Consider the following 21,876-nt stretch of genomic DNA (forward strand, 5'->3'; position numbering starts at 1 on the left):
TCTGATAGAGGGCCATGAGACTTAGACCTGAGTGCAAAAATGGAGGCTCTTGCCCCTTCCAGAGCTGAGATATCGAAACTCAAAAATTCGGCCCGAAAAAAAAAACGACAGTGGTACCCCTTACTTTTTTTTTTTGGGCGAAAAATTACGTTTCTCCAATCTTCCCAAATTCTGATAGAGGGCCATGAGACTTAGACCTGAGTGCAAAAATGGAGGCTCTAGCCCCTTCCAGAGCTGAGATATCGAAACTCAAAAATTCGGTTTGAAAAAAAAAACGACAGTGGTACCCCTTACGTTTTTTTTTTGGGCGAAAAATTAAGTTTCTCCAATCTTCCCAAAACTCTGGATTCTGATAGAGGGCCATGAGACTTAGACCTGAGTGCAAAAATGGAGGCTCTAGCCCCTTCCAGAGCTGAGATATCGAAACTCAAAAATTCGGCCCGAAAAAAAAAACGACAGTGGTACCCCTTACGTTTTTTTTTGGGGCGAAAAATTAAGTTTCTCCAATCTTCCCAAATTCTGGTAGAGGGCCATGAGACTTAGACCTGAGTGCAAAAATGGAGGCTCTAGCCCCTTCCAGAGCTGAGATATCGAAACTAAAAAATTCGGCCCGAAAAAAAAACGACAGTGGTACCCCTTACGTTTTTTTTTGGGGGGCGAAAAATTAAGTTTCTCCAATCTTCCCAAAACTCTGGATTCTGATAGAGGGCCATGAGACTTAGACCTGAGTGCAAAAATGGAGGCTCTAGCCCCTTCCAGAGCTGAGATATCGAAACTCAAAAATTCGGCCCGAAAAAAAAAACGACAGTGGTACCCCTTACGTTTTTTTTTGGGGCAAAAAATTAAGTTTCTCCAATCTTCTCAAATTCTGATAGAGGGCCATGAGACTTAGACCTGAGTGCAAAAATGGAGGCTCTAGCCCCTTCCAGAGCTGAGATATCGAAACTCAAAAATTCGGCCTGAAAAAAAACCGACAGTGGTACCCCTTACGTTTTTTTTTTTGGGCGAAAAATTAAGTTTCTCCAATCTTCATAAATTCTGATAGAGAGCCATGAGACTTAGACCTGAGTGCAAAAATGGAGGCTCTAGCCCCTTCCAGAGCTGAGATATCGAAACTCAAAAATTCGGCCCGAAAAAAAAAACGACAGTGGTACCCCTTACGTTTTTTTTTTTGGGCGAAAAATTAAGTTTCTCCAATCTTCCCAAATTCTGATAGAGGGCCATGAGACTTAGACCTGAGTGCAAAAATGGAGGCTCTAGCCCCTTCCAGAGCTGAGATATCGAAACTCAAAAATTCGGCCCGAAAAAAAAAACGACAGTGGTACCCCTTACGTTTTTTTTTTTTGGGCGAAAAATTAAGTTTCTCCAATCTTCCCAAATTCTGATAGAGGGCCATGAGACTTAGACCTGAGTGCAAAAATGGAGGCTCTAGCCCCTTCCAGAGCTGAGATATCGAAACTCAAAAATTCGGCCCGAAAAAAAAAACGACAGTGGTACCCCTTACGTTTTTTTTTTGGGCGAAAAATTAAGTTTCTCCAATCTTCCCAAATTCTGATAGAGGACCATGAGACTTAGACCTGAGTGCAAAAATGGAGGCTCTTGCCCCTTCCAGAGCTGAGATATCGAAACTCAAAAATTCGGCCCGAAAAAAAAAACGACAGTGGTACCCCTTACGTTTTTTTTTTGGGCGAAAAATTACGTTTCTCCAATCTTCCCAAATTCTGATAAAGGGCCATGAGACTTAGACCTGAGTGCAAAAATGGAGGCTCTAGCCCCTTCCAGAGCTGAGATATCGAAACTCAAAAATTCGGCCCGAAAAAAAAAAAACGACAGTGGTACCCCTTACGTTTTTTTTTTTGGGCGAAAAATTAAGTTTCTCAAATCTTCCCAAAACTCTGGATTCTGATAGAGGGCCATGAGACTTAGACCTGAGTGCAAAAATGGAGGCTCTAGCCCCTTCCAGAGCTGAGATATCGTAACTCAAAAATTCGGCCCGAAAAAAAAAACGACAGTGGTACCCCTTACGTTTTTTTTTTGGGCGAAAAATTAAGTTTCTCCAATCTTCCCAAATTCTGGTAGAGGGCCATGAGACTTAGACCTGAGTGCAAAAATGGAGGCTCTATCCCCTTCCAGAGCTGAGATATCGAAACTCAAAAATTCGGCCCGAAAAAAAAACGACAGTGGTACCCCTTACGTTTTTTTTTTTTGGGGTGAAAAATTAAGTTTCTCCAATCTTCCCAAAACTCTGGATTCTGATAGAGGGCCATGAGACTTAGACCTGAGTGCAAAAATGGAGGCTCTAGCCCCTTCCAGAGCTGAGATATCGAAACTCAAAAATTCGGCCCGAAAAAAAAAAAACGACAGTGGTACCCCTTACGTTTTTTTTTTTGGGCGAAAAATTAAGTTTCTCCAATCTTCCCAAATTCTGGTAGAGGGCCATGAGACTTAGACCTGAGTGCAAAAATGGAGGCTCTAGCCCCTTCCAGAGCTGAGATATCGAAACTCAAAAATTCGGCCCGAAAAAAAAACGACAGTGGTACCCCTTACGTTTTTTTTTTTTGGGGTGAAAAATTAAGTTTCTCCAATCTTCCCAAAACTCTGGATTCTGATAGAGGGCCATGAGACTTAGACCTGAGTGCAAAAATGGAGGCTCTAGCCCCTTCCAGAGCTGAGATATCGAAACTCAAAAATTCGGCCCGAAAAAAAAACGACAGTGGTACCCCTTACGTTTTTTTTTTGGGCGAAAAATTAAGTTTCTCCAATCTTCCCAAATTCTGATAGAGGGCCATGAGACTTAGACCTGAGTGCAAAAATGGAGGCTCTAGCCCCTTCCAGAGCTGAGATATCGAAACTCAAAAATTCGGCCCGAAAAAAAACCCGACAGTGGTACCCCTTACGTTTTTTTTTTTTGGGCGAAAAATTAAGTATCCCCAATCTTCTCAAAACTCTGGATTCTGATAGAGGGCCATGAGACTTAGACCTGAGTGCAAAAATGGATGCTCTAGACCCTTCCAGAGCTAAGATATCGAAAATCAAAATTTCGACCCGTAAAAAAACCGACAGTGTTACCCCTTGCGTTTTTTTTTTTTTTGGGCGAAAAATTAAGTATCCCTAATCTTCTCAAAACTCTGGATTCTGATAGAGGGCCATGAGACTTAGACCTGAGTGCAAAAATGGAGGCTCTAGCCCCTTCCAGAGCTGAGATATCGAAACTCAAAAATTCGGCCCGAAAAAAAAATGACAGTGGTACCCCTTACGTTTTTTTTTTGGGGCGAAAAATTAAGTTTCTCCAATCTTCCCAAAACTCTGGATTCTGATAGAGGGCCATGAGACTTAGACCTGAGTGCAAAAATGGAGGCTCTAGCCCCTTCCAGAGCTGAGATATCAAAAACTCAAAAATTCGGCCCGAAAAAAAAAACGACAGTGGTACCCCTTACATTTTTTTTGGGGGCGAAAAATTAAGTTTCTCCAATCTTCCCAAATACTGGTAGAGGGCCATGAGACTTAGACCTGAGTGCAAAAATGGAGGCTCTAGCCCCTTCCAGAGCTGAGATATCGAAACTCAAAAATTCGGCCCGAAAAAAAAAACGACACTGGTACCCCTTGCGTTTTTTTTTTTTGGGCGAAAAATTAAGTTTCTCCAATCTTCCCAAAACTCTGGATTCTGATAGAGGGCAATGAGACTTAGACCTGAGTGCAAAAATGGAGGCTCTAGCCCCTTCCAGAGCTGAGATATCGAAACTCAAAAATTCGGCCCGAAAAAAAAACGACAGTGGTACCCCTTACGTTTTTTTTTTTGGGGGGCGAAAAATTAAGTTTCTCCAATCTTCCCAAATTCTGATAGAGGGCCATGAGACTTAGACCTGAGTGCAAAAATGGAGGCGCTAGCCCCTTCCAGAGCTGAGATATCGAAACTCAAAAATTCGGCCCGAAAAAAAAACGACAGTGGTACCCCTTACGTTTTTTTTTTTTTTGGGCGAAAAATTAAGTATCCCCAATCTTCTCAAAACTCTGGATTCTGATAGAGGGCCATGAGACTTAGACCTGAGTGCAAAAATGGAGGCTCTAGCCCCTTCCAGAGCTGAGATATCGAAACTCAAAAATTCGGCCCGAAAAAAAACCGACACCCTTACGTTTTTTTTTTTTTGGGCGAAAAATTAAGTATCCCCAATCTTCTCAAAACTCTGGATTCTGATAGAGGGCCATGAGACTTAGACCTGAGTGCAAAAATGGAGGCTCTAGACCCTTCCAGAGCTAAGATATCGAAAATCAAAATTTCGACCCGTAAAAAAACCGACAGTGTTACCCCTTACGTTTTTTTTTTTGGGCGAAAAATTAAGTATCCCTAATCTTCTCAAAACTCTGGATTCTGATAGAGGGCCATGAGACTTAGACCTGAGTGCAAAAATGGAGGCTCTAGCCCCTTCCAGAGCTGAGATATCGAAACTCAAAAATTCGGCCCGAAAAAAAAAACGACAGTGGTACCCCTTACGTTTTTTTTTTTTTGGGCGAAAAATTAAGTTTCTCCAATCTTCCCAAATTCTGGTAGAGGGCCATGAGACTTAGACCTGAGTGCAAAAATGGAGGCTCTAGACCCTTCCAGAGCTAAGATATCGAAAATCAAAATTTCGACCCGTAAAAAAACCGACAGTGTTACCCCTTACGTTTTTTTTTTTGGGCGAAAAATTAAGTATCCCCAATCTTCTCAAAACTCTGGATTCTGATAGAGGGCCATGAGACTTAGACCTGAGTGCAAAAATGGAGGCTCTAGCCCCTTCCAGAGCTGAGATATCGAAACTCAAAAATTCGGCCCGAAAAAAAACCGACACCCTTACGTTTTTTTTTTTTGGGCGAAAAATTAAGTATCCCCAATCTTCTCAAAACTCTGGATTCTGATAGAGGGCCATGAGACTTAGACCTGAGTGCAAAAATGGAGGCTCTAGACCCTTCCAGAGCTAAGATATCGAAAATCAAAATTTCGACCCGTAAAAAAACCGACAGTGTTACCCCTTACGTTTTTTTTTTTGGGCGAAAAATTAAGTATCCCTAATCTTCTCAAAACTCTGGATTCTGATAGAGGGCCATGAGACTTAGACCTGAGTGCAAAAATGGAGGCTCTAGCCCCTTCCAGAGCTGAGATATCGAAACTCAAAAATTCGGCCCGAAAAAAAAAACGACAGTGGTACCCCTTACGTTTTTTTTTTTTGGGCGAAAAATTAAGTTTCTCCAATCTTCCCAAATTCTGGTAGAGGGCCATGAGACTTAGACCTGAGTGCAAAAATGGAGGCTCTAGCCCCTTCCAGAGCTGAGATATCGAAACTCAAAAATTCGGCCCGAAAAAAAAACGACAGTGGTACCCCTTACGTTTTTTTTTTTTTTGGGCGAAAAATTAAGTATCCCCAATCTTCTCAAAACTCTGGATTCTGATAGAGGGCCATGAGACTTACACCTGAGTGCAAAAATGGAGGCTCTAGACCCTTCCAGAGCTAAGATATCGAAAATCAAAATTTCGACCCGTAAAAAAAACGACAGTGTTACCCCTTACGTTTTTTTTTTTTGGGCGAAAAATTAAGTATCCCTAATCTTCTCAAAACTCTGGATTCTGATAGAGGGCCATGAGACTTAGACCTGAGTGCAACAATGGAGGCTCTAGACCCTTCCAGAGCTGAGATATCGAAATTCAAAATTTCAACCCGAAAAAAAAAAACGACAGTGTTACCCCTTACGTTTTTTTTTTGGGCGAAAAATTAAGTATCCCCAATCTTCTCAAAACTCTGGATTCTGATAGAGGGCCGTGAGCTTTAGACCTGAGTGCAAAAATGGAGGCTCTAGACCCTTCCAGAGCTGAGATATCGAAACTCAAAATTTCGACCCGAAAAAAAACCCGACAGTGGTACCCCTTTCGGTTTTTTTTTCGGGTGAAAAATGAAGTTTCTCCAATCTTCTCAAAACTCTGGATTCTGATAAAGGGCCATGAGACTTAGACCTGAGTGCAACAATGGAGGCTCTAGACCCTTCCAGAGCTGAGATATCGAAATTCAAAATTTCGACCAGAAAAAAAAGACAGTGTTACCCCTTACGTTTTTTTTTTTTGGGCGAAAAATTAAGTATCCCCAATCTTCTCAAAACTCTGGATTCTGATAGAGGGCCATGAGACTTAGACCTGAGTGCAAAAATTGAGGCTCTAGACCCTTCCAGAGCTGAGATATCGAAACTCAAAATTTCGACCCGAAAAAAAAAAACCCACAGTGGTACCCCTTTCGTTTTTTTTTTTTTTGGGCGAAAAATGAAGTTTCTCCAATCTTCTCAAAACTCTGGATTCTGATAGAGGGCCATGAGACTTAGACCTGAGTGCAAAAATGGAGGCTCTAGCCCCTTCCAGAGCTGAGATATCGAAACTCAAAAATTCGGCCCGAAAAAAAAACGACAGTGGTACCCCTTACGTTGTTTTTTTTTTGGGCGAAAAATTAAGTTTCTCCAATCTTCCCAAATTCTGGTAGAGGGCCATGAGACTTAGACCTGAGTGCAAAAATGGAGGCTCTAGCCCCTTCCAGAGCTGAGATATCGAAACTCAAAAATTCGGCCCGAAAAAAAAACGACAGTGGTACCCCTTACGTTTTTTTTTTGGGGGGGGGGGGGCGAAAAATTAAGTATCCCCAATCTTCTCAAAACTCTGGATTCTGATAGAGGGCCATTAGACTTAGACCTGAGTGCAACAATGGAGGCTCTAGACCCTTCCAGAGCTGAGATATCGAAAATCAAAATTTCGACCCGTAAAAAAAAGACAGTGTTACCCCTTACGTTTTTCTTTTTTTGGGCGAAAAATTAAGTATCCCTAATCTTCTCAAAACTCTGGATTCTGATAGAGGGCCATGAGACTTAGACCTGAGTGCAACAATGGAGGCTCTAGACCCTTCCAGAGCTGAGATATCGAAATTCAAAATTTCGACCAGAAAAAAAACCCGACAGTGTTACCCCTTACGTTTTTTTTTGGGGGGGGGGGGCGAAAAATTAAGTATCCCCAATCTTCTCAAAACTCTGGCTTCTGATAGAGGGCCATGAGACATAGACCTGAGTGCAACAATGGAGGCTCTAGACCCTTCCAGTGCCGAGATATCGAAACTCAAAATTTCGACCCGAAAAAAAACCCGACAGTGTTACCCCTTACGTTGTTTTTTTTTGGGGCAAAAAATTAAGTATCCCCAATCTTCTCAAAACTCTGGATTCTGATAGAGGGCCGTGAGCCTTAGACCTGAGTGCAAAAATGGAGGCTCTAGACCCTTCCAGAGCTGAGATATCGAAAATCAAAATTTCGACCAGAAAAAAAACGACAGTGGTACCCCTTTCGTTTTGTTTTTTTTTTCGGGCGAAAAATGAAGTTTCTCCATCTTCTCAAAACTCTGGATTCTGATAGAGGGCCATGAGACTTAAACCTGAGTGCAAAAATGGAGGCTCTAGACCCTTCCAGAGCTGAGATATCGAAAATCAAAATTTCGACCAGAAAAAAAACGACAGTGTTACCCCTTACGTTTTTTTTTTTTTGGGCGAAAAATTAAGTATCCCCAATCTTCTCAAAACTCTGGATTCTGATAGAGGGCCATGAGACTTAGACCTGAGTGCAAAAATGGAGGCTCTAGACCCTTCCAGAGCTAAGATATCGAAAATCAAAATTTCGACCCGTAAAAAAAACGACAGTGTTACCCCTCACGTTTTTTTTTTGGGCGAAAAATTAAGTATCCCTAATCTTCTCAAAACTCTGGATTCTGATAGAGGGCCATGAGACTTAGACCTGAGTGCAACAATGGAGGCTCTAGACCCTTCCAGAGCTGAGGTATCGAAATTCAAAGTTTCGACCCGAAAAAAAAAACGACAGTGTTACCCCTTACGGTTTTTTTTTGGGGCGAAAAATTAAGTATCCCCAATCTTCTCAAAACTCTGGATTCTGATAGAGGGCCATGAGACTTAGACCTGAGTGCAACAATGGAGGCTCTAGACCCTTCCAGAGCTGAGATATCGAAATTCAAAAATTCGACCAGAAAAAAAAAACGACAGTGTTACCCCTTACGGTTTTTTTTGGGGGGGGGCGAAAAATTAAGTATCCCCAATCTTCTCAAAACTCTGGATTCTGATAGAGGGCCATGAGACATAGACCTGAGTGCAACAATGGAGGCTCTAGACCCTTCCAGTGCTGAGATATCGAAACTCAAAATTTCGACCCGAAAAAAAAAACGACAGTGTTACCCCTTACGTTTTTTTTTTTGGGCGAAAAATTAAGTATCCCCAATCTTCTCAAAACTCTGGATTCTGATAGAGGGCCGTGAGCTTTAGACCTGAGTGCAACAATGGAGGCTCTAGACCCTTCCAGAGCTGAGATATCGAAACTCAAAATTTCGACCCGAAAAAAAACCCGACAGTGGTACCCCTTTCGTTTTTTTTTTCGGGCGAAAAATGAAGTTTCTCCAATCTTCTCAAAACTCTGGATTCTGATAAAGGGCCATGAGACTTAGACCTGAGTGCAACAATGGAGGCTCTAGACCCTTCCAGAGCTGAGATATCGAAATTCAAAATTTCGACCAGAAAAAAAAAACGACAGTGTTACCCCTTACGTTTTTTTTTTTTTTTTTTGGGCGAAAAATTAAGTATCCCCAATCTTCTCAAAACTCTGGATTCTGATAGAGGGCCATGAGACTTAGACCTGAGTGCAACAATGGAGGCTCTAGACCCTTCCAGAGCTGAGATATCGAAACTCAAAATTTCGACCCGAAAAAAAAAACCCACAGTGGTACCCCTTTCGGTTTTTTTTTTTTTTTTGGGCGAAAAATGAAGTTTCTCCAATCTTCTCAAAACTCTGGATTCTGATAGAGGGCCATGAGACTTAAACCTGAGTGCAAAATTGGAGGCTCTAGACCCTTCCAGAGCTGAGATATCGAAAATCAAAATTTCGACCAGAAAAAAAACGACAGTGTTACCCCTTACGTTTTTTTTTTTGGGGGGGGGCGAAAAATTAAGTATCCCCAATCTTCTCAAAACTCTGGATTCTGATAGAGGGCCATTAGACTTAGACCTGAGTGCAACAATGGAGGCTCTAGACCCTTCCAGAGCTGAGATATCGAAAATCAAAATTTCAACCCGTAAAAAAAACGACAGTGTTACCCCTTACGTTTTTTTTTTTTGGGCGAAAAATTAAGTATCCCCAATCTTCTCAAAACTCTGGATTCTGATAGAGGGCCATGAGACTTAGACCTTAGTGCAACAATGGAGGTTCTAGACCCTTCCAGAGCTGAGATATCGAAATTCAAAATTTCGACCAGAAAAAAAAACGACAGTGTTACCCCTTTCGTTTTTTTTTTCGGGCGAAAAATGAAGTTTCTCCATTCTTCTCAAAACTCTGGATTCTGATAAAGGGCCATGAGACGTAGACCTGAGTGCAACAATGGAGGCTCTAGACCCTTCCAGAGCTGAGATATCGAAATTCAAAATTTCGACCAGAAAAAAAAAACGACAGTGTTACCCCTTTCGTTTTTTTTTTCGGGCGAAAAATGAAGTTTCTCCATTCTTCTCAAAACTCTGGATTCTGATAGAGGGCCATGAGACTTAGACCTGAGTGCAAAAATGGAGGCTCTAGACCCTTCCAGAGCTGAGATATCGAAACTCAAAATTTCGACCCGAAAAAAAAAAACACAGTGGTACCCCTTTCGTTTTTTTTTTTTGGGCGAAAAATGAAGTTTCTCCAATCTTCTCAAAACTCTGGATTCTGATAGAGGGCCATGAGACTTAAACCTGAGTGCAAAATTGGAGGCTCTAGACCCTTCCAGAGCTGAGATATCGAAAATCAAAATTTCGACCAGAAAAAAAAAGGACAGTGTTACCCCTTACGTTTTTTTTTTTTTGGGCGAAAAATTAAGTATTCCCAATCTTCTCAAAACTCTGGATTCTGATAGAGGGCCATGAGACTTAGACCTGAGTGCAACAATAGAGGCTCTAGACCCTTCCAGAGCTGAGATGTCGAAATTCAAAATTTCGACCAGAAAAAAAAAACGACAGTGTTACCCCTTACGTTTTTTTTTGGGGGGGGGCGAAAAATTAAGTATCCCCAATCTTCTCAAAACTCTGGATTCTGATAGAGGGCCATGAGACATAGACCTGAGTGCAACAATGGAGGCTCTAGACCCTTCCAGTGCTGAGATATCGAAACTCAAAATTTCGACCCGAAAAAAAAAACGACAGTGTTACCCCTTACGTTTTTTTTTTTTTGGGCGAAAAATTAAGTATCCCCAATCTTCTCAAAACTCTGGATTCTGATAGAGGGCCATGAGACTTAGACCTGAGTGCAACAATGGAGGGTCTAGACCCTTCCAGAGCTGAGATATCGAAATTCAAAAATTCGACCAGAAAAACAAACGACAGTGTTACCCCTTACGCTTTTTTTTTTTTTTTTGGGCGAAAAAATAAGTATCCCCAATCTTCTCAAAACTCTGGATTCTGATAGAGGGCCTTGAGACTTAGACCTGAGTGAAAAAAATGGAGGCTCTAGACCCTTCCAGAGCTGAGATATCAAAACTCAAAATTTCGACCCGAAAAAAAAAAAAAAAACACAGTGGTACCCCTTTCGTTTTTTTTTTTTTGGGGGGGGCGAAAAATGAAGTTTCTCCAATCTTCTCAAAACTCTGGATTCTGATAGAGGGCCATGAGACTTAAACCTGAGTGCAAAATTGGAGGCTCTAGACCAGGGGTCCCCAACTGGCGGACCGGGGTCCAGGTCCGGACCCCAATACCTTTTTATCCGGACCTCTAAACATTTTTATTAAAAAGTTTATGAAAAAAAATAAAATTATTTTTTACCGAAAGTAATTTTTGAACAGGCGTGCGCGCGGGCAGCTATGTGTGTCAGGTCCTTTGCAAGAGCCGGGTTCTGGAGAGATCACAAACTTTGGCTTGTACACACATTACTATGATATTTGTGAATTGATTATTATGGCTTTGTCAAATGAGAAAAGTGGACTCTGAAAACCGCATCTTTCGAGATGAGTGGACTGAAGTGTACGCGTTCATTTTTACAGCTCTACGAGGCCCATGTGTCTTATTTGTTCGGAGTCTGTTGCTGTTATAAGTGGAAACATCAAGCGGCATTTCGAGACAAGACACACAACTTTCAATGAAAATTATCTGCCAATAAAAATTATGCTTCCTGTTGCTGTTATTTATGATGAAAAGTTTGACATTTGAATATTTGCACTAAAATGAAATAATACTTGAATGAATTTCAACAAAATCAGTTGAATACATTTAAAGATAAAGATTTTATTGTCAAAGATTTTGTCAATTTGTTGACATGGTTACAATTGAATAAAATGAAAGAACTTATTTTGCCGGGTGTTTTTGCATGTCCGGACCCTCGTTTACTGGGCTCATTGGGTTAGTGGACCTCTTGCCAATTTAGTTAAGGACCCCTGCTCTAGACCCTTCCAGAGCTGAGATATCGAAAATCAAAATTTCGACCAGAAAAAAAAACGACAGTGTTACCCCTTACGTTTTTTTTTTTTGGAGCGAAAAATTAAGTATCCCCAATCTTCTCAAAACTCTGGATTCTGATAGAGGGCCATGAGACTTAGACCTGAGTGCAAAAATGGAGGCTCTAGACCCTTCCAGAGCTGAGATATCAAAATTCAAAATTTCGACCAGAAAAAAAAAACGACAGTGTTACCCCTTACGTTTTTTTTTTTTTTTGGGCGAAAAATTAAGTATCCCCAATCTTCTCAAAACTCTGGATTCTGGTAGAGGGCTATGAGACTTAGACCTGTGTGCAACAATGGAGGCTCTAGACCCTTCCAGAGCTCAGATATCGAAATTCAAAATTTCGACCAGAAAAAAAAACGACAGTGTTACCCCTTACGTTTTTTTTTTTTGGGGGGGGGGGGGGGGGGCGAAAAATTAAGTATCCCCAATCTTCTCAAAATTCTGGATTCTGATAGAGGGCCATGAGACATAGACCTGAGTGCAACAATGGAGGCTCTAGACCCTTCCAGTGCTGAGATATCGAAACTCAAAATTTCGACCCGAAAAAAAAAAAACGACAGTGTTACCCCTTACGTTTTTTTTTCTTTGGGGCGAAAAATTAAGTATCCCCAATCTTCTCAAAACTCTGGATTCTGATAGAGGGCCATGAGACTTAAACCTGAGTGCAAAATTGGAGGCTCTAGACCCTTCCAGAGCTGAGATATCGAAAATCAAAATTTCGACCAGAAAAAAAAAAAACGACAGTGTTACCCCTTACGTTTTTTTTTTTTTTTGGAGCGAAAAATTAAGTATCCCCAATCTTCTCAAAACTCTGGATTCTGATAGAGGGCCATGAGACTTAGACCTGAGTGCAACAATGGAGGCTCTAGACCCTTCCAGAGCTGAGATATCAAAATTCAAAATTTCGACCAGAAAAAAAAAAACGACAGTGTTACCCCTTACGTTTTTTTTTTTGGGCGAAAAATTAAGTATCCCCAATCTTCTCAAAACTCTGGATTCTGATAGAGGGCCATGAGACTTAGACCTGTGTGCAACAATGGAGGCTCTAGACCCTTCCAGAGCTCAGATATCGAAATTCAAAATTTCGACCAGAAAAAAAAACGACAGTGTTACCCCTTACGTTTTTTTTTGGGGGGGGGGGGGGGGCGAAAAATTAAGTATCCCCAATCTTCTCAAAACTCTGGATTCTGATAGAGGGCCATGAGACATAGACCTGAGTGCAACAATGGAGGCTCTAGACCCTTCCAGTGCTGAGATATCGAAACTCAAAATTTCGACCCGAAAAAAAAAAAACGACAGTGTTACCCCTTACGTTTTTTTTTTTTTGGGGGGGGGGGGGCGAAAAATTAAGTATCCCCAATCTTCTCAAAACTCTGGATTCTGATAGAGGGCCATGAGACATAGACCTGAGTGCAAAAATGGAGCCTCTAGACCCTTCCAGAGCTGAGATATCGAAACTCAAAATTTCGACCCGAAAAAAAAAGCCCACAGTGGTACCCCTTTCGTTTTTTTTTTTTTTTTGGGCGAAAAATGAAGTTTCTCCAATCTTCTCAAAACTCTGGATTCTGATAGAGGGCCATGAGACTTAAAACTGAGTGCAACAATGGAGGCTCTAGACCCTTCCAGAGCTGAGATATCGAAAATCAAAATTTCGACCAGAAAAAAAAACGACAGTGTTACCCCTTACGTTTTTTTTTTTTGAGGCGAAAAATTAAGTATCCCCAATCTTCTCAAAACTCTGGATTCTGATAGAGGGCCATGAGACTTAGACCTGAGTGCAACAATGGAGGCTCTAGACCCTTCCAGAGCTGAGATATCGAAAATCAAAATTTCGACCCGTAAAAAAAACGACAGTGTTACCCCTTACGTTTTTTTTTTGGGGCGAAAAATTAAGTATCCCTAATCTTCTCAAAACTCTGGATTCTGATAGAAAGCCATGAGACTTAGACCTGAGTGCAACAATGGAGGCTCTAGACCCTTCCAGAGCTGAGAAATCGAAATTCAAAATTTCGACCAGAAAAAAAAACGACAGTGTTACCCCTTACGGTTTTTTTTTTTTTGGGGGCGAAAAATTAAGTATCCCCAATCTTCTCAAAACTCTGGATTCTGATAGAGGCACTGGCGATTCTAGGGGGTGGCCTGGGGTACCTTTTTCAATAACACAGTAATAGTCATACTGAGGCTCTGAGAGCTGATTTCTGCTCAGCGGACGTTTGGCCATGCAGGTCAGGTTACTAATGAGATGCGCGCGCTGGCTGCTGCTCCGTGAAACAGATGGACAGTCTTACAACAGCAACAAATACAACGATAAAAACGCGGGAATCTGTAGATTGAGAGGTATGGTAATTTAATGTTTAGTTATATCGTAGTTCCCTGTGAATGTGTAGGAAAACTGAAAAAGTCGAACTACACTGTACTAGCTAGATTAGCATCCTGAGAGAGTGCAGACGGTAAAGAGGACGCGTGCAGCTCTTAAAGGGGCCACACCTTATTTCCATACATCGCCATGAAATATAAAACGCTATTTTCTGGAAGACAGATGGTGGTTTTTGCAGATGTGTAAGTTCAATTATAGCTAATGTTAAATTTTTCGCCAACCAGTGTGTTAAATATAGTGTGACAAACACAAAAAAACAAGCTGTGACTTATTTATTTGCTCTGTGGTTTAAGGGGAGTTTAAAAAGGACTTTTTATTGGATCTCAGATGTTAAATGTATCCAAAGTTCGTTGGAGTTGTAGAAACTTGATGGTGTGTCTGATTAAAACACATGGAAAAAATACCAGTCCTTTGCTCTCTTTTATTTTCAGTTCAGGATGATAAAGTCTTAATTCACATGGAGCTGACACACATGATGCCAATGAACAGATGTTAATGGAGGGACAGGATAAACAGGACGTACAAGATGGTCTTTAGTCACTACAAACAATACAATAAAGGAAATTAAACTCATATAATTCATCAGTAACATAACAACATATATTTTAAACAATTGACAAAACAAACTTACTCAACGCATCCTAAGGAAAGGACATGGTTGGGTGTCCATTCCAACCACCACACCTCACCAATACAAAAGGAAAAAAGGGAGGAAGTGAGGTCTACTTATAGACCTTGCCCAGGGGGTGTATGGGTAATGTAGTGAAACTGACAAAAGGATTGTGGGATATGAAGTGCAAATATGTAAGGAGAAAGAAAAAAAAAAAAAGTATAATTAAAGGATCAAATTCACAACAGCCGCCCCCAAATACAGTCATGTATTTGCTATTACTCATCTATTTCAGGTAATGGAATCAACTTAGCAACTGGACGTACATACGTCTTTCCATTAATATCAATCTCAGCTACTCTGACACGTCCATCCTGACTAGGTAAGAGGCGTACTACCCTGCCAATGGGCCATGATGCTCTTGGGAGTTGAAAATCAATTACTAACACGACAGCAGAGTCATTTAGATGAGGTTTTTCTCGATTCCATTTTTGACGGAGCTGCTGACCTGGTAAGTAATGTCGGATAAAAGATGTCCAAAACTGGTCAACGAGGGCCTGGCTGTGGCGCCAAGATCTGCGGCCAAGGAGCTTAGTATTGGCATAAATCACCTGAGGTAAAGACGAATCTCGCCGCCCCATGAGGAGGAGATTTGGAGTAATGGGGTCGAGATCTGAAATATTTGAAGAGGCGTAACCAAGTGGCTTTGAATTTAACACTCCTTCAACTTCTGTCAAAACGGTCCGTAGGACTTCCTCTGATACGGTTTGACTGCCGAGTACCACCCGCAATGCTGTTTTAACAGAACGGACCTCTCTTTCCCATGACCCCCCAAAATGAGGAGCTTGTGGTGGATTAAACTTAAATTTGATCTGCTGCTTTTCCAATTTGTCTTGTAGCTCAGTGGGAAGGTTCTGGAAGGCTTCCTTTAACTCTCTTGCAGCTCCACGGAAATTGCTTCCCTGATCACAAAGAATCTCATACGGCCTACCTCTCCTGGATATGAAACGACGTAGGCCCATTAGAAAGCTGTCCACATCTAAACTGCTCAACAAATCAAGGTGCAGGCATCGAGTGGTCTGACACTTAAACAGAATGCCCCATCTCTTCTCTGTTCTACGGCCAATATTTACATGGAAGGGACCAAAACAGTCCATTCCGGTGGACCAAAAGGGAGGTTTGAACAACCGGAGCTTGGAGAGTGGAAGATCTGACATTTGAGAAATAGATGGCTTGGCTCTCCACTTCCTACATTGAAAACAAGACCACTGATGTTTTTTTACGGCTTGTCTCCCTCTAATTATCCAGTAATTGCGTCGAAGTTCTGAGAAAACTCTCTCTGGACCAGGATGGAAAAGTTTCTCGTCACAGTCCTTAATAATTAACTGGGTCAATGGATGTTTGGGGTCGAGGACGATTGGATGAACCATTCCAGGTTCCATATCCTCTACACGCCTGATCTTACCGCCCACTACAATAAGTCCCGTTTCTTCATTGAATTCGGGAGAAAGTGTTAGGAGACAACTTTGAGGTTCAATGGGCTTTCCTTTCGTTAAACACTGATACTCGGAGGGAAAACTTTGTTGCTGGGCTTGTCTCAAAAGGAGATTTTGGACAGAAGAGGCATCACAAGAGTCCTCACTATGTTGTCGCAGTAACACATTTGTTGCAAACTGTAACTCTGACCATGATTTAAAACGGGCAGGATCTGGGAGTACAATATCATCCAATTGTGTTAACCCACAAAAGAGTGGTTTACGAAGCTCAGGATCAGGACTATCAGATGTAGATACTAGATTTTTGGGCCATTCATCTGGAGGAAATTTCAGAAACGTCGGACCTTGTCGCCATCTATGATCAGGTTTGGCTAGCTCTACAAGAGTTTTGCCTCTCGTAATGTCATCTGCTGGATTCTGTGCAGATGGAATATATCTCCAAGAAGAGGGGTCAGTGAGCTCTAATATTTCAGTGACTCTATTAGCTACAAAAACTTTGTAACGGCAGGAGAGGGAATGCAGCCAAGACAAGACAGTTGTCGAGTCGGACCATAAGACAATATTTGTCAAAGGATGAGTCAATTCATTCTGCAGGAGTTTACAAAGCTGTGCACCTGTTAGAGCAGCGCAAAGTTCAAGACGAGGGATGGATATTTGCTTTTTTGGGGCAACTCGAGATCTTGCCATGATGAAGGAAGTATGTACCACACCCTTGTCAGTTCCCATTCGCAAATAGGCTACAGACCCGTATGCGCTCTCTGAGGCGTCGCAAAATATATGCAACTCTCTGGATGTGATTTGGTCGGAAGGTAAACTTAGATAACAACGTGGAAGCTGTATTAATGACAGGTCAGGGAGCTCAGTTTCCCAAGCCTTCCAGGCCTGTTGAATAGGATTTGGCATAAGGGGATCATCCCAGCCCCGGGACTTCATCCAGCATTGTTGTATGATGACTTTAGCTCGCGTTGTAAAGGGGGTTATGTAACCCAATGGGTCATACTGACTGGCGAGAACTTTATATATATTACGCAGGGTTGTTGTCTTATACTCCACTGTTCGGGATCGATACCCTAATGAATCAGAGGGACAGTGCCAACTCAGACCCAGAGCTCCTTCTTTGGGATCTAAACTGTCTTGATTGATCCACAGTTCAGCATTCTCAGACCTGGCTTCAGGAGGGAGATGTCGGACAACACCAGGCTGGTTACTTGCCCACTGTCTAATTTCAAATCCTCCACTCATCAGTAAAGAACGCATTCGGTCTAAGAAGTTCTTAGCAGATTGCACATTTGGGAAACTCTCTAAGCAGTTGTCAACATAGAATGACTGAAGTACAGAGCTCGCTATATCTTCATACCCTTCTTGGTGATCATGGACATGCCTTTGTAGAGCATATGTTGCGCAACATGGACTACATACCGTGCCAAAGGGCAAAACTTGCCATTCGTAGATGTCAGGTGGATTTGTGCTCTGCATATTGCGCCACAGGAAGCGTAGGAGAGAACGGTCTTCTGGTAATAGCCTAACTTGATGGAACATGGATTTTATATCCCCACTAATGGCCACTGGGCACTGACGAAACCGGAGTAGGACACCAAGTAAGGAAGGGCCCAACTGTGGACCAGGAAGAAGTTGACTGTTAAGTGACACTTTATATTGATAGGAACAATTGAAGACTATTCTCCTTTTTCCGTTATGCTCCACAATATGATGAGGAATATACCACGATTCATCAGATGAATCATGGGGAAGTTCCACTTTGGAAACATAACCGGATTCCTCCAACTTAGCAATCTCTTGGTTGTACACAGCAGCAGTTTTAGGATTTCTCTGGAGGCGTCGTTCGATACATCTGAGAGAAGACATAACTGCATTTGGTGTGGTCCGCAGCTTTATGGCGGAAGAAGTGCGCAATAACGGAGTGGCATATCTTTTCACACCATCCACATCAACTTTTTTAGACTTGGAGGCCAACAATTCCATAGCTGCCTGATCTTGCTTAGACCTAGTAATGACTTTCTCATTCCTGAAAGGAAGGATGTCTACTTTCCATAATTTCTCCACATCATGGCGAAGTTCTTCTAGGGGATTAGCGATGGTAAAAAGACACTGAGTCTCATCAGTGTTAGGAATCGGTATTGGGCCTTGAAGTACCCATCCTAACCTGGTCTGTATTGCAGCTGGAGATTTAGGAGGCCCGAAATACACCTGATCAATGGGATTTATCAGGTGTGGATAGTCTGCACCGATAAGAACAAGTGGTTGGACATTAGAGAAGGCTGGAAGGGGTAAGTCTCGAAGATGTCTGAAACGTCTCTGCAAGATCTCAACAGGATACGTCTGTTCTGCCAGTCCCAATCTAGCAGCAGAAAAGGCATTGGAAATGGAATACTTCTTTTCTGGATTGGTCATGGAAGATATTTCAAAGGTTACAGAAGAACCTTCAAGTGCAAGGGTATCTTGACGTACAGTTCTAACAATTAGGGACTCAGGTACCCCATTGAGGCCCAAAGACTCAGATGCTTGAGGTAGCAACATGGTACGTTCTGATCCATCATCTAAGATGGCATAGGTTTGCAAGGATCTTCCTTTATAATGGAGAAGTACTTCAACAACTTTAAGCAAGACCCTACCAGAACCTCCAAGGCGACTAAGATAGAATGTACCGTTATCTTGGTCACGACAATTAACTCCATGAAGGATACCAAGATGTCTGCCTTTGCACTGTGGACAGGGTTTCTTCAAGTCACAGTTGACAGCTAGATGGTTAAGCCCGCATCTCCAACATCTTTTGTTCTCTCTAATCCATGCATCCTTCCTGGTATCTTCTAGAGATTTAAAAGAGGGGCACAGGCCAATGAAATGATCTCTACTGGAACAATAGGCGCATGAATATTTGGAACTCCATTCTCCATCTCTCACATTCTGGGGTTGCTTATTAATGGATCTTGGCACAACAGAATTACTGTTAACTCCGTACAAGACTGTTCGAGTGTTAATGGAAGTCTTTGGTTGAGGTTTACTCAGGAATGGTTTTGGAAAGTCACTAACCTGATCAGCCATTGCTTGACACTCAGCTTCTTCTTGGAGCCAAGCGGAAAAGCTAATCAGGTTGTAGCTTTGACCCTTTAGGATTGTACGGGCATAACGGGCAAAGTTGGTCACATGCTCTGTGGGCAGTTTACTGAGTAGTTGCTGTACATGAGAAGCACAGGATAATTCAGATTTAACTTGGTCTTGGCCCGAAGATTGGAGCATGCCAACCAAAGCTCGAACCTTTAATGCGAAGCTACTAAATGCTCTGCTGTCACCTGGTCTCACCCTGGGGAGAGCTAGAATGGCTTTGATTTCTCTCAAAACTAGTTGGTGAGGTTGCCCATATTTCTGCTGTAGTGCAAAAAGAGCCATACTGTAAGGCCTAGGATCGTTAGCATAAGCTAAAGCTAGATCACGAGCTGGAGAAAATTTTAAATGATCTAACAAGATATGGAATTTGTAATGTTCTGGCTCATGGGGTGACAACAAATTTGTCAATGCTACCTGCAACATTGCAAATTCTTGGGGATCATCATTAACCAGGAAAGGAAAGGTAGGTCCCTGAACACGAGAAGTAGGATAGGAAGGAACAGGATATGATGCATAATATGGTTGGGAATATGGATAAGGATGAAGGAATGGAATTGCAGTTGACTGGGTAGTGGGAACAATTGGTTGAATATGTGGGGCAGGAGGTTGTACAACATCATTCCCTACCTGGCCTACAGATTGCATGTGAGGGCCTACATTAGCTGAGGCTACATGAGGAATTGCCGAGCTAGAGGATGGTCCTAATGGCTGTGAATACTGAGAAACAGCATACCGAGGCTGTGGAGGTAACTGTGCTGATGTTACTTGTGAGGATAACTGAGAATGAACCATGGCAGAGGAAAATGAACTACATGGTAAAACTGGTTGTGGTGGACCAGTTGGTTGTACCAACACTGGTGATGTTTGCACTTGAGGGGACTGACAATTAGAAGGCCCAGGAACCAATGGAACAATAGAAGGTTGTAACATACTAAATTGTAGTTGTGATGCTATATCATGTGTGTGCATCTGTTGGGGTGGACTACGTAACAATGAGGAAGGAGGAAGAGGCAGAGAACTAGGCCTACTAAATGGAAGCAGTGAAGGAACAGTTGAGGAATTACATTTCTCACATGTAGGTTTCTTTTCAGCTGTCTTAATACATGCACACAATTCTTGAACAATAGATGGATTAACTAAGGCATTATCATCATCATCAGAAGCATCATCAAAAGACTCAGAAAATTCAGAATGTCTGGAAGAAACTACTAACTGTGACATTTTAGACATCATCTCACCAAGCATACCCTTAAGTCCAAGTATTTCTTGTTTAACATCCATATCGAGCAAATCATGTTGAGGCTGTTCACAAGGAGCCAATGAGCTTGGGGAATGTCTTAAAGGTGGATTTTCATACTGAGTTTGGTGATGATCACTTACAACTAGTGTTGGTGAGGGAGGCGGAGGAGGACCATATTCTCTCACCATACAGTCAACAAAACGGGCAGGAGGTCTTCTGCTTCTCAGGCTGCGCCGGATTGCAGGTCTTGCATGGTAATCCATTCCACCAAATTTCTATCTCCGGCTCGAAGGACCATATATTGGATCTCAGATGTTAAATGTATCCAAAGTTCGTTGGAGTTGTAGAAACTTGATGGTGTGTCTGATTAAAACACATGGAAAAAATACCAGTCCTTTGCTCTCTTTTATTTTCAGTTCAGGATGATAAAGTCTTAATTCACATGGAGCTGACACACATGATGCCAATGAACAGATGTTAATGGAGGGACAGGATAAACAGGACGTACAAGATGGTCTTTAGTCACTACAAACAATACAATAAAGGAAATTAAACTCATATAATTCATCAGTAACATATCAACAACATATATTTTAAACAATTGACAAAACAAACTTACTCAACGCATCCTAAGGAAAGGACATGGTTGGGTGTCCATTCCAACCACCACACCTCACCAATACAAAAGGAAAAAAGGGAGGAAGTGAGGTCTACTTATAGACCTTGCCCAGGGGGTGTATGGGTAATGTAGTGAAACTGACAAAAGGATTGTGGGATATGAAGTGCAAATATGTAAGGAGAAAGAAAAAAAATAAATAAAAAGTGTAATTAAAGGATCAAATTCACAACACTTTTTGTTTGTATCAATTAGCTCATCTTCACAGTCCACATATATTTTTAGAAGTTTAAATAGGCAGAGTAAATTGCATTAAAATGGCACAAATGTCATAAGTTAAATTATGAAGAAGCATCTTGACGATTTTGAGTCTTAACTGTTTGATTTTAAAAACGTATTAATGTATGCTGAATCAAAGCCAACGTTTCAATTTATACTTTCATCAAGGCCTTGGACATGAATACTGTCTGGGTTGAAAAACACTTTTTGTACATTTTCATACATCACAAGGCATCCTAATGAAATTATTCAGTCAGGCCATTCTCTGTGTTACCTGTGTTTGCTTTACTTATTTAAGTCCCCTCTTGTGGTTAAATAAAAACACTCCTGGCAAAGAACAAACTAAGAAATTCAAATTCCAGTATCTCTAACAAGTTATATCTAAGCTAAATAATAACATAAACTAAACATGTAAAGAACAACAAATATTTTGTTTTTTTCCTCACAAACTTAGTTTTTTCTTTTGCTTTTACAGATACACTTTTGAATAAGGTCCTATCTTTAAGCATGTTGGTTTGTCCTGTTGGATTTCTGTGTTTTCATGTAACCACAAGATGGTGCCTCAATTAGTAAAGCAAACTCAGGTAACAATACAGGTGACACAGATGATGAGCT

General features: G+C 41.6%; 1 protein-coding gene and 1 long non-coding RNA gene across 2 annotated transcripts; both read right to left on the minus strand.

Moving 5' to 3' along the window:
* Positions 1 to 14,301: 14,301 nt before the first annotated feature.
* LOC148978241 (uncharacterized) lies at positions 14,302 to 16,332 on the minus strand. The gene is made up of 2 exons (XR_016169216.1): positions 14,526 to 16,332; positions 14,302 to 14,434 (listed from the first exon to the last, which is right to left on the minus strand). It is a non-coding gene; the product is annotated as an uncharacterized LOC148978241 (long non-coding RNA).
* Positions 16,333 to 16,339: 7 nt separating this feature from the next.
* LOC120463722 (uncharacterized) lies at positions 16,340 to 21,315 on the minus strand (the record flags this gene model as incomplete). The annotated part of the gene is made up of 2 exons (XM_089133548.1): positions 20,986 to 21,315; positions 16,340 to 20,891 (listed from the first exon to the last, which is right to left on the minus strand). A coding segment is annotated over exon 2 (4,290 nt), but the record flags the coding sequence as incomplete, so codon positions are not given.
* Between the last annotated feature and the right edge of the window lie 561 nt (positions 21,316 to 21,876).

This window comes from Pimephales promelas, chromosome 7, assembly GCF_988280905.1.
Source record: "Pimephales promelas chromosome 7, fPimPro1.hap1.1, whole genome shotgun sequence".
NCBI lineage: Eukaryota > Metazoa > Chordata > Actinopteri > Cypriniformes > Leuciscidae > Pimephales > Pimephales promelas.